Source organism: Eumetopias jubatus, unplaced genomic scaffold, assembly GCF_037043125.1.
Source record: "Eumetopias jubatus isolate StellerSeaLion01/CBP00866 unplaced genomic scaffold, mEumJub1_p1.0 scaffold_17, whole genome shotgun sequence".
NCBI lineage: Eukaryota > Metazoa > Chordata > Mammalia > Carnivora > Otariidae > Eumetopias > Eumetopias jubatus.
Genome location: NW_028274823.1, coordinates 54,042,528 through 54,061,118, shown reverse-complemented (window position 1 = coordinate 54,061,118; position 18,591 = coordinate 54,042,528). Strand labels below are relative to the sequence as shown.

At 32.8% G+C, this 18,591-nt stretch overlaps 1 protein-coding gene across 7 annotated transcripts in view; it reads left to right on the top strand.

Moving 5' to 3' along the window:
- ADK (adenosine kinase) overlaps window positions 1–18,591 on the top strand; it is a 490,534-nt gene that overhangs the window by 224,824 nt on the left and 247,119 nt on the right. For all 7 annotated transcript variants that reach the window (XM_028109694.2, XM_028109695.2, XM_028109693.2 and 4 more), the window contains 2 exons: window positions 8,015–8,187; window positions 11,720–11,828. In XM_028109694.2, the coding sequence (XP_027965495.1) occupies window positions 8,015–8,187; window positions 11,720–11,828 (282 nt within the window). The remainder of the gene's footprint in view (window positions 1–8,014; window positions 8,188–11,719; window positions 11,829–18,591) is intronic.

Below are 18,591 nucleotides of genomic sequence, written 5' to 3'. Positions count from 1 at the left end.
TGAATGAAGTTTCCTATTATTTAATGGCATATTAAGTTATTTAAATAATCATAATCATACTAAAATTTGTTACTGATTTTGTTTTTGTATTTTACCATGTAAAACAGACATGGTTGATCATTTAACCATGCTTTCTACATGAATAAAAAAAAATATATCCATTCATCCCTTTATGGACACTTAGGTTGCTTCCATGTCTTAGCTATTATAAATAATGCTGCTGTGAACATGAGGCTACAAATATCTTTTTTTTTTTTTTTTTTTAGATTTTATTTTATTTTTTTGAAAGGGAGAGCACAGGGGGAGAGGCAGAGGGAGAGAGAGAAGCAGGTTCCTCACTGAGCAGGGAGTCTGATGCGGCACTCAATCCCAGGACTCTGGGATCATGACCTTTGCCCAAGGCAGATGCTTAACTGACTGAGCCACCCAGGCACCCCTACAAATATCTTTTTGAATTATTGTTTTCATTCCTTTTGGATATATTCCCAGAATAGAATTGCTGGATCATATGGTAGTTCTATTTTTTAATTTTTTTTTCTTAATAATCTCTACACCCAACATGGGGCTTGAACTCATGACTTCAGGAGATCAAGATTTGCATGCTCTACAAACTGAGCCAGCCAGGCAACCCCTATTTTTAATTTTTTGAGGAACTCCAAACTGTTCTTCATAGTAGCTGTACCAATTTACATTCCCACCATTAGTTCATAATGGTTCTCTACATCCACATCATTATTGTTATCTTGTCTTTTTGATAATGGCCCTTTTTCTTTCTTTCTTTCTTTCTTTCTTTCTTTCTTTCTTTCTTTCTTTCTTTCTTTCTTTCTTTCTTTTTTTTTTTGGAGCAGGGGAGGGTGGAGGGGCAGAGGGAGAGAGGGAATCCTCAGCCCCAGTGTGGGGCTCCATCTCATGACCCTGAGATCATGACCTGAGCCAAAATCAAGAGTCGGGTGTTTAATGGCTGAGCCACTCAGGTGCCCCAATAATAGCCATTCTAACAGGCATGAGGTGATATCTCACTGTGGTTTTAATTGCATTTCTTTAATGATTAGCAGTGTTGAGCACCATTTTATGTACCTGTTGCCCAATCATATATTTTCTTTGGAAAAATGTCTATTCAGGTCCTTTACCCATTTTAAATTTGATTGTTTTTCTGCTACTGAGTTTTATGGGTTTTTTATATATTTTGGATATTAAGCCCTTATCAGATATATGGTTTACAAATATTTTTTCCCATTCCATAGGTTTTCTTTTCACTTTGTTGATGGTTTCTTTTGCAATGCAGAAGATTTTTAGTTTGATGTAGTCCCACTTGTTTTTTTGTTTGTTTGTTTGTTTGTTTGCTATTGTTATTTGTGCTTTAGTTGTAATTTCCAAAAAATCATTTCTAAGACCCATGTCAGGGAGTTTTTTTTCCTATGTTTTCTTCAGAGTTTTATGACTGCAGGTCATACATTTAAGTCTTTAATCCACTTCACATTAATGTTTTGAGTGGTGTAAATTAGGGGGTCAAGTTTCATTCTTTTTACATGTGAATAGCAAATTTTCTCAGCACATTTATTGGAGAGACTGTGTTTTCTCCCTTGGGTATTTTTGGCTTCTTTGTCAAATACTAGTTGGCCGTATATGTTTGGGTTTATTCCTGGGCTCTTGATTCTGTTCTATTGGTTTGTTTTTCTGTTTTTATGCCAGTGCCATGCTGTTTTAATTACTATAACTTTATAGTATAGCCCGAAATCAGAAAATGTGACACCTCCTGCTTTGACCTTCTTTCTCACTTTATTTTTGGATATTTGGGGTCTTATTCCATCTAAATTTTAGGATTGTTTATTTCTATAGAAAAGGCCATTGGAATCTTGATAGGTTTTGCATTGAATCCATAGATGGCTTTTGGTAGTATTGCCTTTTTAACAGTATTAATTTTCCCAGTCCATGAACATGGGATTTTACTTTCTGTTTACTTGTGTCTTGTTGATTTCTTTCATCAATATCTTGTAGTTTTAAGAATAGAGATTTTTTAACCTCCTGGATTCACTTTATTCCTAGGTATTTTATTGTTTATTTGCTACTATTGTAAATGGAACTAATTTTTAAAATTCTTTTTCAGAGAATTTGTTGTTAATGTATAGAAATGCCACTGATTTTTGTATGTTTATTTTGTATCTTACAACTTTACTGAGTTGATTGATTAGTTCTAGCTTTTTTTTGGTTGATTTCCTATATATAAAATCACATCATCTGCAAATAAAGATGATTTTACTTCTTCCTTTCCAATAATGATGCCTTTTATTTTTCTTGCCTGATTGCTCTAGCTAGGATTTTCAGTACTGTGTTAAGTAGGAGTCGTGATAGTGGGCATTCTTGTCTTGTTCCCGATCATAGAGAAAAAGCTTTTAATCTCTCAGCATTGAGTATGTTATTAGCTTTGGGTTTATTATATATGGCCTTTATATTGTTGAGATATGTTTTTTTATGCTTAGTTAAGTGTTTTTATCATGAACAGATGTTGAATTTTGTCAAATGCTTTTTCTGTGTCTATTAAGATGATCATATGATTTTTTTCCTTTCATTCTATCATTTGTGTATGTTGGACCATCATTGCATCCTTGGGATAAATCCAGTTTGATCATGGTGAATGATCCTTTTAATGTGGTGCTGAATTCGGTTTGTTAGTATTTGGTTGAGAATTTTTGCATCTACATTCATCAGGATATTGGCCTGCCATTATTCCCGCCCCCCAACTAGTGTCTTTATTTGGCTTTTGTATCAGGATAATGCTGACTTATAAAACAAATGTTAAAGTGTTCCCTCCTCTTCAGTTTTTTGGAAGAGTTTGAGAGGGATTGATGTTAATTTCTATTTAAATCTTTGGTAAAATTCACCAATGAAGTCATCTAGCCCTGGGCTTTTCTTCATTTAGAGAGCTTTTATTACTGATTCAATCTCCTTAATAGTAATTGGTTTATTCATATTTTGTATTTCATCCTTATTCAGTCTTTGTAAATTATATGTTTCTAAGAATTTTTTTATTACTTCTATAGGTTGTCCAGTTTGTTGGCATATAATTGTTCATAGTAGCCTCTTATGATCCTTTCTATTTCTGTGGTATCAGTTGTATTGCTTTCTTTTTTTGTTTATAATTTTGATTTGTATTCTCTCTTTTTTTTTTTCTTCCCCTTTGGTTAGTCTAGCTAAGCACTGTGAATTTTGCTTATCTTTTCAAAGAATCAGCCTTTAGTTTGGTTAATCTTTTCTATTGTTTTCTGTTCTCTATTTCATTTATGTCTGCTTTAATCTGCATTATTTCCTTCCTTCACCTACCTTTGGGCTGTTTGTTCTTCTTTTTCTAGTTTCATAGGGCATAACGTTTGTTAATTTAGAATCTTTCATGCTTGTTAGTGTAAGCAGTTATTAGTATAAACTTCCCCGTTATAATTGCTTTTGCTGCATCCCCCAAATTCTGGTATGTTGTTTTTTCATTTTCATTTGTCTCAAGAAATTTTTTTTGTTCCCCTTTTAATTTCTTCTTTGATCCATTGGATTTTTCAGGAGAGTGTTGTTTAATTTTCGTGTGTTTGTGCATTTTCCAGATTTCCTCTTGTTATTGATTTCTGGTTTCACGCCGTTGTAGTCAAAGAAGATACTTGGTATGATTTCAGTCTTAATGAATTTGCTAAGATTTGTTTTGTGGTCTATCATATGAACTAGCCTAGAAAATACTCTGTATGCACTTGAGAAGAATGTATATTCTGCTGCTGTTGGATAGAATGTTCGCTATATTTCTGTTAGGTCCATTTGATCTATAGTTTTGTTGAAATACGCTGTTACCTTATTCTCATTCTCCCATTCTCTGATTCTCTATTTGGATAATCTGGATGATTCATTGTTAAGAGTGGGGTATTAAAGTCCCTAGCTATTATTGTATTGCTTTTCATTACTCCTTTTAGCTGTGTTTCTTTCTTATATATTTAGGTGCTCCAGTGTTGGGTGCATAAATATTTACAATTGTTAAACCTTATGTATGGATTGGCCCCTTTATCATTATATAATGACTTTCTTTGTCTTTGTACCACTTTTAGTTTAAAGTCTACTTTGTCTGATATTAGCATGGTTGCCCCTGCTTTGTTTTGGTTACCATTTCTTTGAAATGCCTTTTTCCATCCCTTCACTCTCAGTCTATATGTGTCTTTAAGGCTGAAAGTGAGTCTCTTGTAGGCAACATCTTATTGGATCTTGGTTTTTAAATTCAGACATTCTGTGTCTTTGGATTGGAGGATTTAATCTTTTTATGTTTAAAATACTGTATTACCCCACCATGCCTTCCCCCTAGTCTACAGTTTCAGTTACCTACAGTCAACCATAGTCTGGATTCAGATGATCCTTTTCCTCTCCTATCATCAGAACATCAGTAGTAGCATAATGCTGTGTGTCACAGTACCTATGTTATTCGCCTTAATCTCATCATCTAGGCATTTTATCATCACTCATCCCAAAAAGGTCGAGTAAAGTGCAATAAGATACTTAGAGAGAAAGCATATTCATGTAACTATTGTTACAGTATATTGTTAATATTTTTTTATTTTATTATTAGTTATTGTTAATCTCTTACTGTGTGTAATTTATAAATTAAACTTTATAATAGATACGTGTGTATAGGAAAAAATCATAATATATGTGGGGATCAGTACTATCAGCAGTTTCAGGTATCTACTGGGGATCTGGGAACATATCTTCTGCAGATAAGGGGAGACTACTGTAATTCTCAATAGATAAGGACTTACTGTTGCCATTTTGTTAATTGTTTCTTAATTGTATTGTAGATATGTTGCTCCTTATTTCTTATCCTGCAGTCATTTTTCATGTTTTGATCTCTTTCAGTAACAATATGCTTTGACTTTTTTATCATGTATTTTTGTGTAATTGTTACAAGTTTTCCCCTGTGGTTACCATGAAGCTTACATAAAATATGTTAAAATTATAACACTCTATTTTAAGCCAATAACAACTTAACTTCATTAGAATTCCTAAATTTTACACTTTTACTTCTCTTCCCCCTCTCACTTTAAGTTATTGCTATTACAATTTGCATGTTTTTATATTGTGTAACTAATTACAGATTATTGTGTTTATGGTTATTTTTACTACATTCATGTTTTTGAACTTAAAACTGAAGTTCTAAGTGAATTACGTACCACAATTACCATATTACAGAATCTAACTTTGATGGCATATTTACCATTACCGGTTAGTTTTATGCTACCTTCTTATATTGTTATTATGTTGTTAATTAGCATCCTTTCCACTCAAGGAACTCCATTTAGCATTTCTTATAAGCAGGGTTTAGTGGTAATGAACTCCCTCAGCTTTTGTTTGTTTGGGAAAGTCTTTATCCCTCCTTCATTTCTGAAGGACAGCTTTGCTGGATATAGAATTCTTGATTAACATTTTTTTTTCTTTTAATACTTTGAATGTTTCATCTCATTTTCTCCTGGCCTGTAGTTTCTGTTGAGAAATCTACCCATAATCATATGGGGGTTTTCTTGTATATAACTTCTCTATTTTCTTTTGCTGCTTTTAAAATTCTTTCTTTGTCTTTAACTTTTGACAATTTAATTATAATGTGTCTCAGTGTAGCCCTATTCATATTCAACCTATTTGGCCTCATGGATCTGGATGTCCCTTTCTGTTTCTCTGTTCAGGAAGTTTTCAGCCCTTATTGCTTAAATATACTTTCTGTCCTTTTTTTCTTCTTCTGGAATTCTCATAATGCAAATATTATTTCTTTTTTTTCTTTCTTTTTTTTTTTTTTAGAGAGGGAGGTGGTGGGGAAGGGAGAGAGGGAGAGAAAAAGAATCTTAAGCTGACATGGGGCTTGATCTCACAACCCTGAGGTCATGAGCTGAGCTGAAAACAAGAGTCGGACACTTAACCGACAGCCCCACCCAGGCGCCCATTTCTGTAAGTTTCTTTTTACTCTTTTTCATTCTTTCTTTCTTTTTGCTCTTCTGAGCCAATAATTTCAAATGTTCTATCCTCCAATATTTTTTGGTTTTTGTTCCTTATATTAGTATATTGAAAAGTAATAGTATATTGAAAGTTATTTGTATTTTTTCTATAGAGATGTTACAATTTTATATTTTCTTTGATTTCTTTATTTCTGTGTATTCAACTTTATCACCTTTTTTCCTAATGAATTTAAAATTCAAATTGAATTACACTTTCAAAAATGTACAATTTTAGTATTTCAAAAGGCTACTTTATGTGTAGTAGCACATTCAGAGGAATCTTTCTTCTGTTTCAGTTTCTTTATTCCTTTCCCACCCACCCTGATAGAAAACCATTTTTCTTTAGTTCATGGTTTATTCTTTCTGTGTTTCTTTTTACAAAATAAGGAAACTTAAAATTATGTATAAATTCTGAAAGAATATGTGTATGTACTAAAAGGATATATATGATTTTAATTCTCACTGTCTCTTAAAGTATACATGCACACATACAGACACACTTTTGAACTCTGGTCTTTTTTTTAAATCTTCAGAAAAGATCCTAGCAATCACTCTATATAAATGGATTACTCTGCATAGCTTATCCTTGTTTGATTGTTTTTTTTAAGTTGCTATGTGATGTTCCATTGAGGGGATATATCAGTTTATTCAACCAGTCTTCTATGGATGGGCATTTAAGTTGTTTCTGACATTTTGGCATTACATATGATGTCTTAACGAGTACTTATGCATATGTTGTTTCATATTTGTGGACATGTATCCTCAGAACAAATCCCTAGACAGTTATTGTATATTTATCTTACAGTTTTCTTTGTTACTTTTTGTCTCTTCATCCCTTTAACTCTCAAGTATATATGCATTTCTTTTATACCTCAAATATTTGAGAATGTGGTAAGCTTTTAATGTCTTTTGACTTAGTATATAGGATATTTGGCTGGTTTTAGAAGCAAACAAACAAAATAGATGACAGTTTTAGAATAGTACTACATCAAAAACTAATGATGTATTGTATGGTGACTAACATAATGTAATCAAATTAAATTAAAAAATAAAACATTTTTAAAAAAAGAATAGCTAATGTAAGTATTAGAAATCTCAGGAATTTGAGATAATTATGAAAGGTAATAGTTCATGGTATAGTTTAAAATGCACATTTTAAAAGCAGTCCACTGTCAGTTTATAGCAAGGAAATTAAAGTTTGAGACTACTGAAATACTGAGATATTAGAATTATAATTTTTAACACTATTTTTGAACTTTTAGAACAATTTATTAGACTTAATCATATTTTAGCTTAATTTACATATGAATTACAAGTATGAAAATAATAGTGACCACCACAGCTAGTGTATATCGTTTACTATGTGCTGGATACTATGCTCAACAGTGCATATACATTAATTTAAGTTATTTAGTTTAATTCTCAACAACCTCATGAGGTGTACTTATATATTTTTCCATTTATAGGTGAGGAAAATGAGGTATAGAAATGTATAGAAATAATATATACTGATCCCCATATATATTATGATTTTTTCCTATACACATATCCATTATAAAGTTTAATTTATAAATTATGCACAGTAAGAGATTAACAATAATTAAAAATAATGTATAGAAATGTGACATGCTTTTACTCATACAGGTAATAATTAGCAGAGGCAGGATTTAAACCCAGACAGTCTTCAGTATAGATTCTGGGCTTTTAATGGCAGTGCTACTCTACTTCTGTTGGGACTCACTATTATTTTTCTATATCAAGCTAGCATTGACCTAGAGTCTAGGTGACTAGATTCTGAGTTTTTAACCCCACTATGCTCTGTTTCTCTCCCTGAAAGTAGTATAATAAGATTTTATGTGGTTGTTTTATCAAGTTTGTTACCATAAGCGTTAGGATTGGAATTCCATTCATAACAGCCACAGCATCTAACAAAGTATCCCTTTTATGCCACCATTCTATGTGTACCATATTTCTAAGCCATTAAAATTATTCATGTTCCTGTTTTTCAGTGGATGATTCAGCAGCCATACAAAGCAGCAACATTTTTTGGATGCATTGGGACAGATACATTTGGAGAGATCTTGAAGAAAAAAGCTGCTGAAGCCCATGTGGATGCTCATTACTATGAACAAAATGAGCAAACAACAGGAACTTGTGCTGTGTGCATCACTGGTAGCAACAGGTCAGTGTAATTCCAAAGAAGGTTTGTACTAACTGACATTGAATTTCAGTCATAAAATCTGAATTCCAATCTGAATTTGGAATTTAGATTTCATGTTTTTAATTGCTTTCAATGTTTCAGTAACTCTTCTTATATAATTTTTCTTTTAAAAAAAGTACCCTTGTTGTACCTGCTTTTGTATTCATGAGGCATGTGGAATGAAAGTTTTGAGATTATCTATCCCACTCTCTAATTTTTGTAATTAGGATCAGAAAAGGAAAATAAGGAAAACATTTTATTCAGGGTCTTATAGTTTCTTGCTGAAACTGGAATGAAAAGAATGCTGAGATTGGAATATTCAGATACATAGACAGATTAACGCATGTATTTTGTAACATATATAAAATACTGCGTTATATCCAGTGTCATATGAATTAGGTCATGTAAAGCATTTCTGGCAAATAGTCATCTATCCATATCAAACAGCTTCAGTCATGAGTAATGCACCACTCAAAAAACCAATCATTACATTTCTATACAGTTTTACTTTTTAGAAAATTCTTCTTTCTATGAACTTGAAATCTATGTCTCAGGACTTTCCATACATTGGTTGTATTCGTGCCTCTTGCAGCCACATGGAGGTTTTTCTTCAGTACGTACTATGTTGCTCATTAGCACATCCTTTTTTCTCCTTTGCAAGGGAAAAACAAAATAACTTTTCTAGCTATTATATTATTATTTTTTTAAAGATTTTATTTATTTATTTAACAGAGAGAGAGAGGGAACACAAGCAGGGGGAGTGGGAGAGGGAGAAGCAGGCTTCCCACGGAGCAGGGAGCCCGATGCGATGCAGGGCTCGATCCCAGGACCCTGAGATCAGGACCTGAGCTGAAGGCAGACATTTAACGACTGAGCCACCCAGGTGCCCCCTAGCTATTATGTTATTAAAATCAACAATGATGTCTCTTTCTAAATAGCAATTCACTGGAAATTTTACTTTCCTTATACCTAGAAATATTTAGTGTATCCTCCTCCATTCCCTGTCTCCGTCCTTGCCCTTCTTCCTCTCCTTTCTTATTTGCCTCTTGTCTTCCTTTATTTCCTCCCTTCTTTCTCTTCCCTTGCTCCCTTCCTCTTTCTTACTTTGCTTACTCCTTGACCTTTAGCAGATGTACGTTAAGGACCTGACACCCTTCTGGCCAGTAGTCATTAAATAACTAAAATACAACTTTTAAAAGATCAAGTTATCATATCATGGTATTGCTCAATTCATTCCTTAAAAAATGTGCTCCTCACGGGTGACAAGTACCATTCTAGTTCCTGGGAATATAGATGTGAACAAGGCAGGCAGAGTTCTGGCCCTCAGGCAGTGTCCACTCTGGAAGGAAACTAGCATTTTTTTAAAATATCGCCAAAAACAAACTCCCCTTCGTGATCTCTAATAAGAACAACATAGGCAAAGCATATTCCTTTGGAACCCGATAACACCCCACCAAAGCAGTATAGGTCATATCGTGTCATGTGGCAGTGGGCCCCGAGAGGCACACAAGCCCATGAGGCCCCTGGGAGATAGGAGCAGAGGTGAGGCTGGACTTTCCTGCCCCACCACCGGCGGCAGGGATCCTGCTGGGGCCAAGGATGTAAAGCAAATAAATCTTCCGTTTCCTCTTTGCAAAAAGGGGTGAATTCCTCCCTCTTAGGGGGAGGATTTCTGAAGTTTAAACAAGCTCTAGAGAGTGCCAAAGCCATTTTTAAACCTTTCCTGTAATTTTATTTTTTGTGTATAGGAGAACTTTATCATTAAGGTTTTAATAAATAAAACCGTTTATTGTTCAAACATTGAAATATACTTATTTAGACCTTTTCCGTTTTCAGTTTTCCTAAAACCAACTTTAATATGCAGGTGCGCTTTTCTCATTAGTGAAAAATAAGTCAGGTTTTGCATCTGCTACCTCTCAGGCTAGTGTAAAATTGCTAAATTGTTTTTTTTTTTTTGGTGCTAAATTGCTATTTTAAAGAGCAGTTATGATAATATTAGGTCTCCCAGATATCAGAAGCTTAATTAATATACTAATATTATGGATATAGTGATCATTGATGTTCAGGTAATACTGGAAGTCAGAAACTGGGGGGAAACTCCCACTATCAAATACATTATCAATTAAATTATAGGACCTAATAGATTTGGATAATTTGTTCTAGATAGGGCTGGTAACTCTTACTACCACTATCTAAAACCCAGGAATAAAAGAATTGGGGTAATGCAGTATTCTTCTTAATTCAGGTTCTCACTCTCTAAACTCTGAACCACATTCATTTGGATAGTGAGAATACTTACCTTTTGGAGAAACAGTGTCGTTTCCTATCAAAGAGTAGTTTTATTATCAAAATAGAATTTAGTAACTGGTAGCAGAAGTGTTTGTTTTTTATTTTTATATATAACCATTTCAGTCAGAATTTTGCTAAAGTCATGATTACTGACTTTTTATAAATTGGGACTAATTCCTAACTCGATAATATAGTAATACTTGCATATAAATATACTGATTCACATTGTTCTTATTTTTAATAATTTAATTGAGCATAAATTGAATTGATATCCTTCAGTAGTCAATTGGCATATAGATGAGTAGAAATATGTTTTGGAAGAGAATCAATTTTTTCCTTAACAGAGGAACCAGCCATATTATAAAAATCTCAAGTGATGAAATGATGTATCCATTTTTTAACCATAACTGTTCCCTTTTGATTAGAAAGAGTGAAAACATGGCAAGTTATTTTCTAATTTCTGGGTCAGAATGAGAAAAAATATTTTTATTAATTTGTATTTAACATAAATAATTATTTTATTAACTTTAATTGTTGGGCAGTAACCAAAATTCCTATCTGCCACGTGTAGCAAGATTTTAAATGCAGTATCCTGCTTAGATTTTTCAGCTGCAAAACTGGACCTGTATAGGGAGTTTTCAACTATAGAAACTAATTTTACTCCAGTCTTTAAAATGTACTGGTTTGCAAATTAATACCTCATAGTAAATAGGGCCTACATTTATAGGTGTGTTTTGTGAAATTAATCCCATGGTTGACTTTCAAATCATTAGATTAAATAATCAATGTATATAGTATGTTGATACTTAAAAACTGAAGTGTTTAGTTGTATAGTTGTATGTATATGTATATATCTTTTTTGCATAATTTTTTGCATAATAACATAGTAGTTTAATTTCCTAACTGTATTTTGAACTATTAAAATGTAGAAAATAGATAATCTTATCATTTTAGTACCAAAGGAAACATAAATTCCAGTTTCTTAAAATACCAGGTGGTATTTAGAGCACAGATTAATATCTCTATCTCAAAGACAACACAGAAGTCTCAAAAAGTGCTCAAAACAAATTTAATTTTATTTACATTTATTAATATCAATGTATAGAAATTTTGAAAAATTAAGAAAGTGTAAAACAAAATTTGAAAATAGTATTGCTAACTAATTGTATTAATGACAACTTTAGCTATAGAATTAAAGCCTACTTGATTTTTGTTGTTGGTTTAGGTCCCTTGTGGCTAATCTTGCTGCTGCCAATTGTTATAAAAAGGAAAAACATCTTGATATGGAGAAAAACTGGACATTGGTAGAAAAAGCAAGAGTTTATTATATAGCAGTAAGTATTTACCTAATTCAAATTTCGGGTATATATTTACACTATTAATTATAGTTTGTTAGTGCATATACATTTTTAAATAATTGTCTTTTACTTATCCTGCAAATTATTTACAGCATATGTCAGGTTCTATGTTACAAGTACAGAACAAAAACATTATCATTTTATGGTAACATTATTTGTATTACTTAACATTCGAGTCTACCTCTTTTTGGATACATTATACATAGATATTTCTTAACTAAGTATCAAATTCCATATTAAATCAAAAGATCTTAAGATTTGTTGAAATAATTCTACAAATTTACATTTTGTGTTTTTAGGCTGCTTGTTGTGAATGATGCATGCATTGTGTGGGAAAATATTAGTGGTATAAATATGCACTGCAAACAGTTTGAGCTTATTTGCCTAAAAAATCTTAATTGCTGTTTATTCCATAGTAATTACCATGACACGTTTTAATTTAATATTTCAGAAACATTGATTGTGACAAATCTCTTAAATCTAGGAATAAGGGCAGCATGTAATTTGAATTATTAAATATTCTGACATAAAAATAATTGGTTTAAGAATTCACTTCTAAAATAAGATGGTACTAAAAATCCTCCTGAATTAATCACCCCATGAATACCTTGTTTTTATTTAATATGAGTTAAATGTGGCTGATCACAAATAAGTAGATACCTATGAAAAATTAAAAGTACCTCATATGCATATAATATATGGTTTTGATATAACAGCTGCTGCCATTCACTACCTGAGCTGTGAAACAGCTGCAAAGATGTGTAAAAAATTGATTATCCAGTAGGAGCATGTTTATTGAAAGTATAATTATTTCTTTCAGTCTAGTGTTAATGTCTCCTACAGCATGTTTATGTTCACTGCTTTAGGCTTTACAAGGTTATTATTGATTCTTCTGTATGGCAAATCCTGCCCCTTTATAATGTCAAGTAAATGCTTACATTGAAAGGATTTTATAGAGGGAAATCATGTTAGCTCTTTAGACAGTATGTGAGAAAACATTTCAAAAAATAAAAAATATTCCCTCTTGATTATCTTCTATTTCTCCAAATGGTCTAATTTTTTTTGTTAGTATCTTGGGAGCATGTTTTTGTAGTGTGATTCTTTAGGGGGGATTTATGTGCTATTTCAAACCATTGTACATTTGAAAGTCTGATTTTCTTACAACACATGGTTTAAAAATTTGACATTATTTATGTTATATTATTTATATTGGCTGTGAAGTATGACAATATATTATGGTGGAAAACTACATTTACCAGGCAATTATATTTTTATTTAGATATATGGCAATTGGACTCCAAATTATGAGTGGAAACACTCAGTTTAAACAGTTATGTATACTAATATTGGCCAACCCTGGATGAATGGAATTTTTATAGGAGTATAGACCCAACTTGCAAACAACTTACAGTTTTAACAATTATATACTATAATGCATCTAGCCAACTTTGGGTAAATTGGAATTTTTATAATAGTATTAACTATTTATACAAGTCCAGTTTATATAAAATGTAGAGTGATCATTTTGGGTCAGATTAATAAGGAAAACTGAATTATTTTTGAAACTTGTCAAAAAACAGCCAGAAACAAATATCAAAATGGATTCCAGCTGATATCGCTGAATTGTTAGATTTTAGTTTCTGTTTCAGCAGTTTCGTAAAAAGAATGGTCTTTTACAGTGCCAGGTAAATCAATAGTTTGTGGAGAGTTTGGCTATTTTAAAATAGTTCTGAAAATATTAGAGTCTTATGGGATACCTTGGATGCTGTATATTCTATAACTATTTTGCTATTAACTAAGAGCATAATTCTTACTAATTAAAATCTGTGAAATTTCTTCTGAAATGTAATGATATTTGTACAAAGATATTCTGCCATTCTTCTATTATTTTTTAATTTAATTTTTTTAATGTTTCAAGTTTTTATTTAATTTCTAGTTAGTTAACATATAGTATAATATTAGTTTCAGGAGTAGAATTTAGTGATTCATCACTTACATATACTACCTCTACATTCTTTTAAACCTTTATTTTCCTTTGAGGTCAGAACATCCAGTGTAGTCTTTTCTTAGCATATGCTCAAACCACAAGTTTAGATTGAGTAGATATATCAATACTTACTTCAACAAATTAGCTGGGTTCCTCCATATTGATTCTATAGAGTCAGCAATCTTCTTACATTATCATTATAAACTACTGAGGTTTAACAAGTTGAAATTCTGGGAGCTCTTTAACTTCAAAATTTCTTGGTCTGAGGAAGCAGCTCAGTACATCTATTTAACAAATTTCCATAATTAAGACATCTGTCTGCATTTTGTAAACCAGATCTACATACTCAGCTCTTCTTTCCACTATTCCATAAATTAATAATGGTCATGAGCATTGAGAAAATCCAAAACCTTGATCATTTTCTCTGTCACATAATTCAGTAAATCTACAATGCAGAGTTCACATCAAAAACTCTGCTGAGGGCACCTGGGTGGCTCAGTTGGTTAAGCGACTGCCTTCGGCTCAGGTCATGATCCTGGAGTCCCGGGATCGAGTCCCGCATCGGGCTTCCTGCTCAGCAGGGAGTCTGCTTCTCCCTCTGACCCTCTTCCCTCTCATGCTTTCTATCTCTCATTCTCTCTCTCTCTCAAATAAATAAATAAAATCTTTAAAAAAAAAAAAACAAAACTCTGCTGATAAAAAGCTGAAGTGGAATATGCATATACTAGCATTTTCTTTTAGTTTAAATAAGTGTTTACATCTCCCTTTACCTTCATCTCCTATGAAGTTTAAACCAAATTCCCAAACTCCTTGTTAGTATGTAATTAAGGATTACTGGTTATGGTGATAGCTAATTCCATTTTTGAAAAAATAAATTTTAGGTGCTCTTCATTTTAGCATGAGGATTTAAATATTTGCATTCTATTCTATAACCATAATACTTACAGTCTTGTTTCTACATTTAAATGAGTTAAATGCTTAACCACCACCAATTATCTTACCCTGTCTTCTCATTCCTTTATTGTTTATTTTGAATATCCCTCATTTGGCTGCATTTTGTCATCATTTTCCCCCCAGTGAAGGACTCAGAGCTTCTCTCTTCTTGAGATTTTATTTACTTCTTGTTTCTTTATACAAAAATCACAACTTGCTTGTTGTAGTATTTTGTGAAACAAAGTACTACTTTGTAAATATTGCTTCATTTTTTAGCAACTTTATGGGAAACCTGAGCCCAGGTTGATTTTTATTTCTGTTCTTTATTATTTCTGTATTTCTGCTTACTTTAGATTTGATTTGCTCCTCTTCTACTCTTCATCCTCATCCTACATTCCTGTTCCACCTGTGCTTTGTTTCTTAAGGTGGAAAAATAATTCATTGATTTGAGACTTTTCTACAGACATTTAGTGCTATAAATTTCACTGTAAGCATTGATTTGGCTACCTCCCATAAATTTTGATATGTCATGTTTTCATTTTCATTCAGCTTATAAAATTTTCTGCTTTCTCTTTTACTTTCTTCTTTGATTCGTGAGTTATTTAGAAGCATGTTGTTTATTTTCTAAATATGGAGATTTCCCAGAGATCTTTTTCTTACTATTATTATGGATTTGTATATTCTTCTTTGCAGTTCTATCAGATTTTTCTTCAGTGTGTTTAAACAGTGTGTTTAAAGGTGTAGAATTGATTATTTGACCCACTTGTCATTTTGAAATATTTATGTGTGGTATTATACTTTGTACCCACAACTATTTTGTCTGATAGAGAGCTAGAGAGAGCACAAGCAGGGGGAGCGGCAGAGGGAGAGGGAGAAGCAGGTCTCCTGCTGAGCAGGGAGCCTGATGTGGGGCTCGATCCCAGGACCCTGGGATCATGACCTGAGCCGAAGGCAGACACTTAACCGACTGAGCCACCCAGGCACCCTGTCTTTATTTTTAAAGTGCATCTCTTGTAGAAAACTTATCATTGGATCTTAATTTTTGTGCAGCCTAACAATGTCTACCTTTTAAGTGGGCTGTTTATACCATTCCCATTTAATGTGATTATTGATATGGTTAGATTTTACTTCATCATCTTGGTATTTGTTTTCTGTTTGTCCTGTTTGTCCTTCATTCTGTTTTTATGCTCTCCTGCCTTCTTTTAGGTTAATCCAGTATTTTTATTTCCATCATTGCCTTAATATCTCAACTTTTTTTTTCAATTTTAGTGACTGCATTAAGGTTGATAATATACATCTTTAACTCATCACTGTCTGCCTTCATTTTTTATTAAATTAAGGTTTCTGCCTAGTGTTGGTCTCAAACTCACAACCCTGAAGAAATGCATACTCTATCAACTGAGCCATGTCTGCCTTTATGTAATAATATAAACTGCCACATATAGTATAATAATCTTACAATAGCATACTTCAGTTTCACCTCTCCAAGCCTTTATGCTATCATTGTCACATTTTCCTTTTTTAAAATTTTTAATTGTTTTTTAAACAGGTTTATTAATATATAATTGACATACCATACAACAAATTTTACTTTTACTTCTGTTATAAACATTATAATGCATTATTTTTGTTTAAATTGTCAAATATCTTTTAAAGAGATTTCAACAATTAAAAAACATATTTACCCATTTAATTACCACTTCCAGTTCTCTGCATTCCTTTGCTTAGAATTAGATTTCCATCTGGTATCATTTTCCTTCTGCCTGAAGAACATTTTTAGCATTTCATATATTTGGGTCTGTTGGTGATGAATGTTTTCAGCTTTTGTATGTTTGAAAACTTCTTTATTTCACCTTTATTTTTAAAAGAGATTTTTGCCAGTTCTAGGTTGACAGTTTTTTTTTGTTGTTGTTCTTTCAGTACTTGAAAAATGTTGCTTTACTCTCTTCTCATTTGAATTGGTTTCAATGAGAAATCTGACATCCATACCTTTGTTCCTTTGAATGTAACATTTCACATACCCCCAACCCTGGCTGCTGTTAAGATTTTTTATTTATCACTGTTTTTGATCAGTCTGATTATATTGTGCCTCAGTGTATTCTTTTTGATGTTTCTTATACATGGGGTTTAACTTCTTACAGCTGTGGATTTATAATTTTTATTATGTTTGGAATGTTTTCAGCCATTATTTTAAATATATTTTCTGCCCAGCTGCCCCCCAACTTTGGGTCTCAAATTACCCATGAAGTTGTCTCATAGTTCAGTGATATACCATCCTTTTCTTTTTTATGGATTCTTTTTTTTTGCTGTGTTTCACTTTGGCTAGTTTCTTTTGCTATGCCTTCTAGTTCACTAATATTTTCTCCTGTAATATCTGAACTGTCATTAACCCCATTCAGAGTATTCTTCATTTCATTTGTTATTTTCATATCTATAAGATTGATTTGTCTCTACTTAACTTTGGACACATAAAATACAGTTAAAAGAGCTATTTTGATGTCTTTCTCTGTTAGTCTTTACACCTGTGTCAGTTCTCAGGTAGTTTTAAGGATTAGTTATCCTCCTTATTAAGGATTGTGTTTTCCTTTCTCTTTGTAGGTATAGTAATCATTACCTATCATTGATAAATCTTCTGGAAGCTTATTCTGGGATGCAGTTATGTTACTTGGGGCAAGTCTGATGTATTTTGATCTTGCTTTTATGCCTTGTTAGGTGAGTCCAGAGTGGTATTCATTTAATGGCAGTGGTTTCTTAACCAGGGACAATTTTCCCCTTCAGGGACATTTGGCAAAATCTGGAGATATTTATTATTGTGATGAGTGAGTGTTGATACTAGTAAATATAGGACAGAAATGTTGCTGAGCATCCTATAGTGCATGAGACAGCACACTGCACAATAAAGGATTATCCAGTTCTAAATATCAGTAGAGCCAAGGTTAAGAAACCCTGATCTAAAGCTACATGTTTCCTGCTACTGAGGCAAGACTTCCCTGTGCTCTGTTCAATGCCCTGTTAATAATGAGTTCTTCTGCTCTAGATGGTAGAAACAGACACTATTCCCAGAATTATGTGTGCCCCAGGTACTGTTTCCTCTAATCCTTTTCCCTCTCATTCTTTTGGATGGCTCGTTCCTAGGTTCTGATCTGATGAATGTTCAAGAGGAATCTGCAGATTTCCAGTGTTCTTCTGTAATGTTTTCTCTTCTCTGCTGTTCTAGCCTCTGCACTCTAACTGCTTCTTCCCACCCTCAGCTCTGTCTCCCTGACTCCCTGGGCTCTGTCCTTCCCATTTCAACATCTGGTGCTGTAGCCTGGGACCTCTCACAAGGCAGTATGCTGATTCAGTGTTAGGGCTCACCTGGATGGTTTCCCATCTCTCAAAGATCAGTATTTTTCATCCTTGATGTCCATACTTTTAGAAACCGTTGTTGTATGCATCATGTTTGTTTCTGTTTTTGTTTAATGTTGAAGGATATATACAGTCCCTGTTTCTCCACTGTCTTCTGCCTTGCATTGTTTTTAGAAAGGAAATCATCCTTATTGTTTCTCCATATCTATCTCTTTTTCTCTTTTAAGATTTTCTATCACTGGTTTTAAGCATTTTTATTATGATGTGCCTTGGTATCATTTTTTTTGTATTTCATGTGAATGTGGTTTGTTCAGTTTGGAAATTTTTCTGTAAACATTTTCTCTCCCCACCCTCATCCCTTCTTGGAAAATCCAGTTATTAAGCCACTCGGATTGTCCCTTACCTTAGAATGCTTTTTTCATTTTTTTCTCTCTCTTTTCTTCATTTTTGCACAATTACTATTGCTGTGTC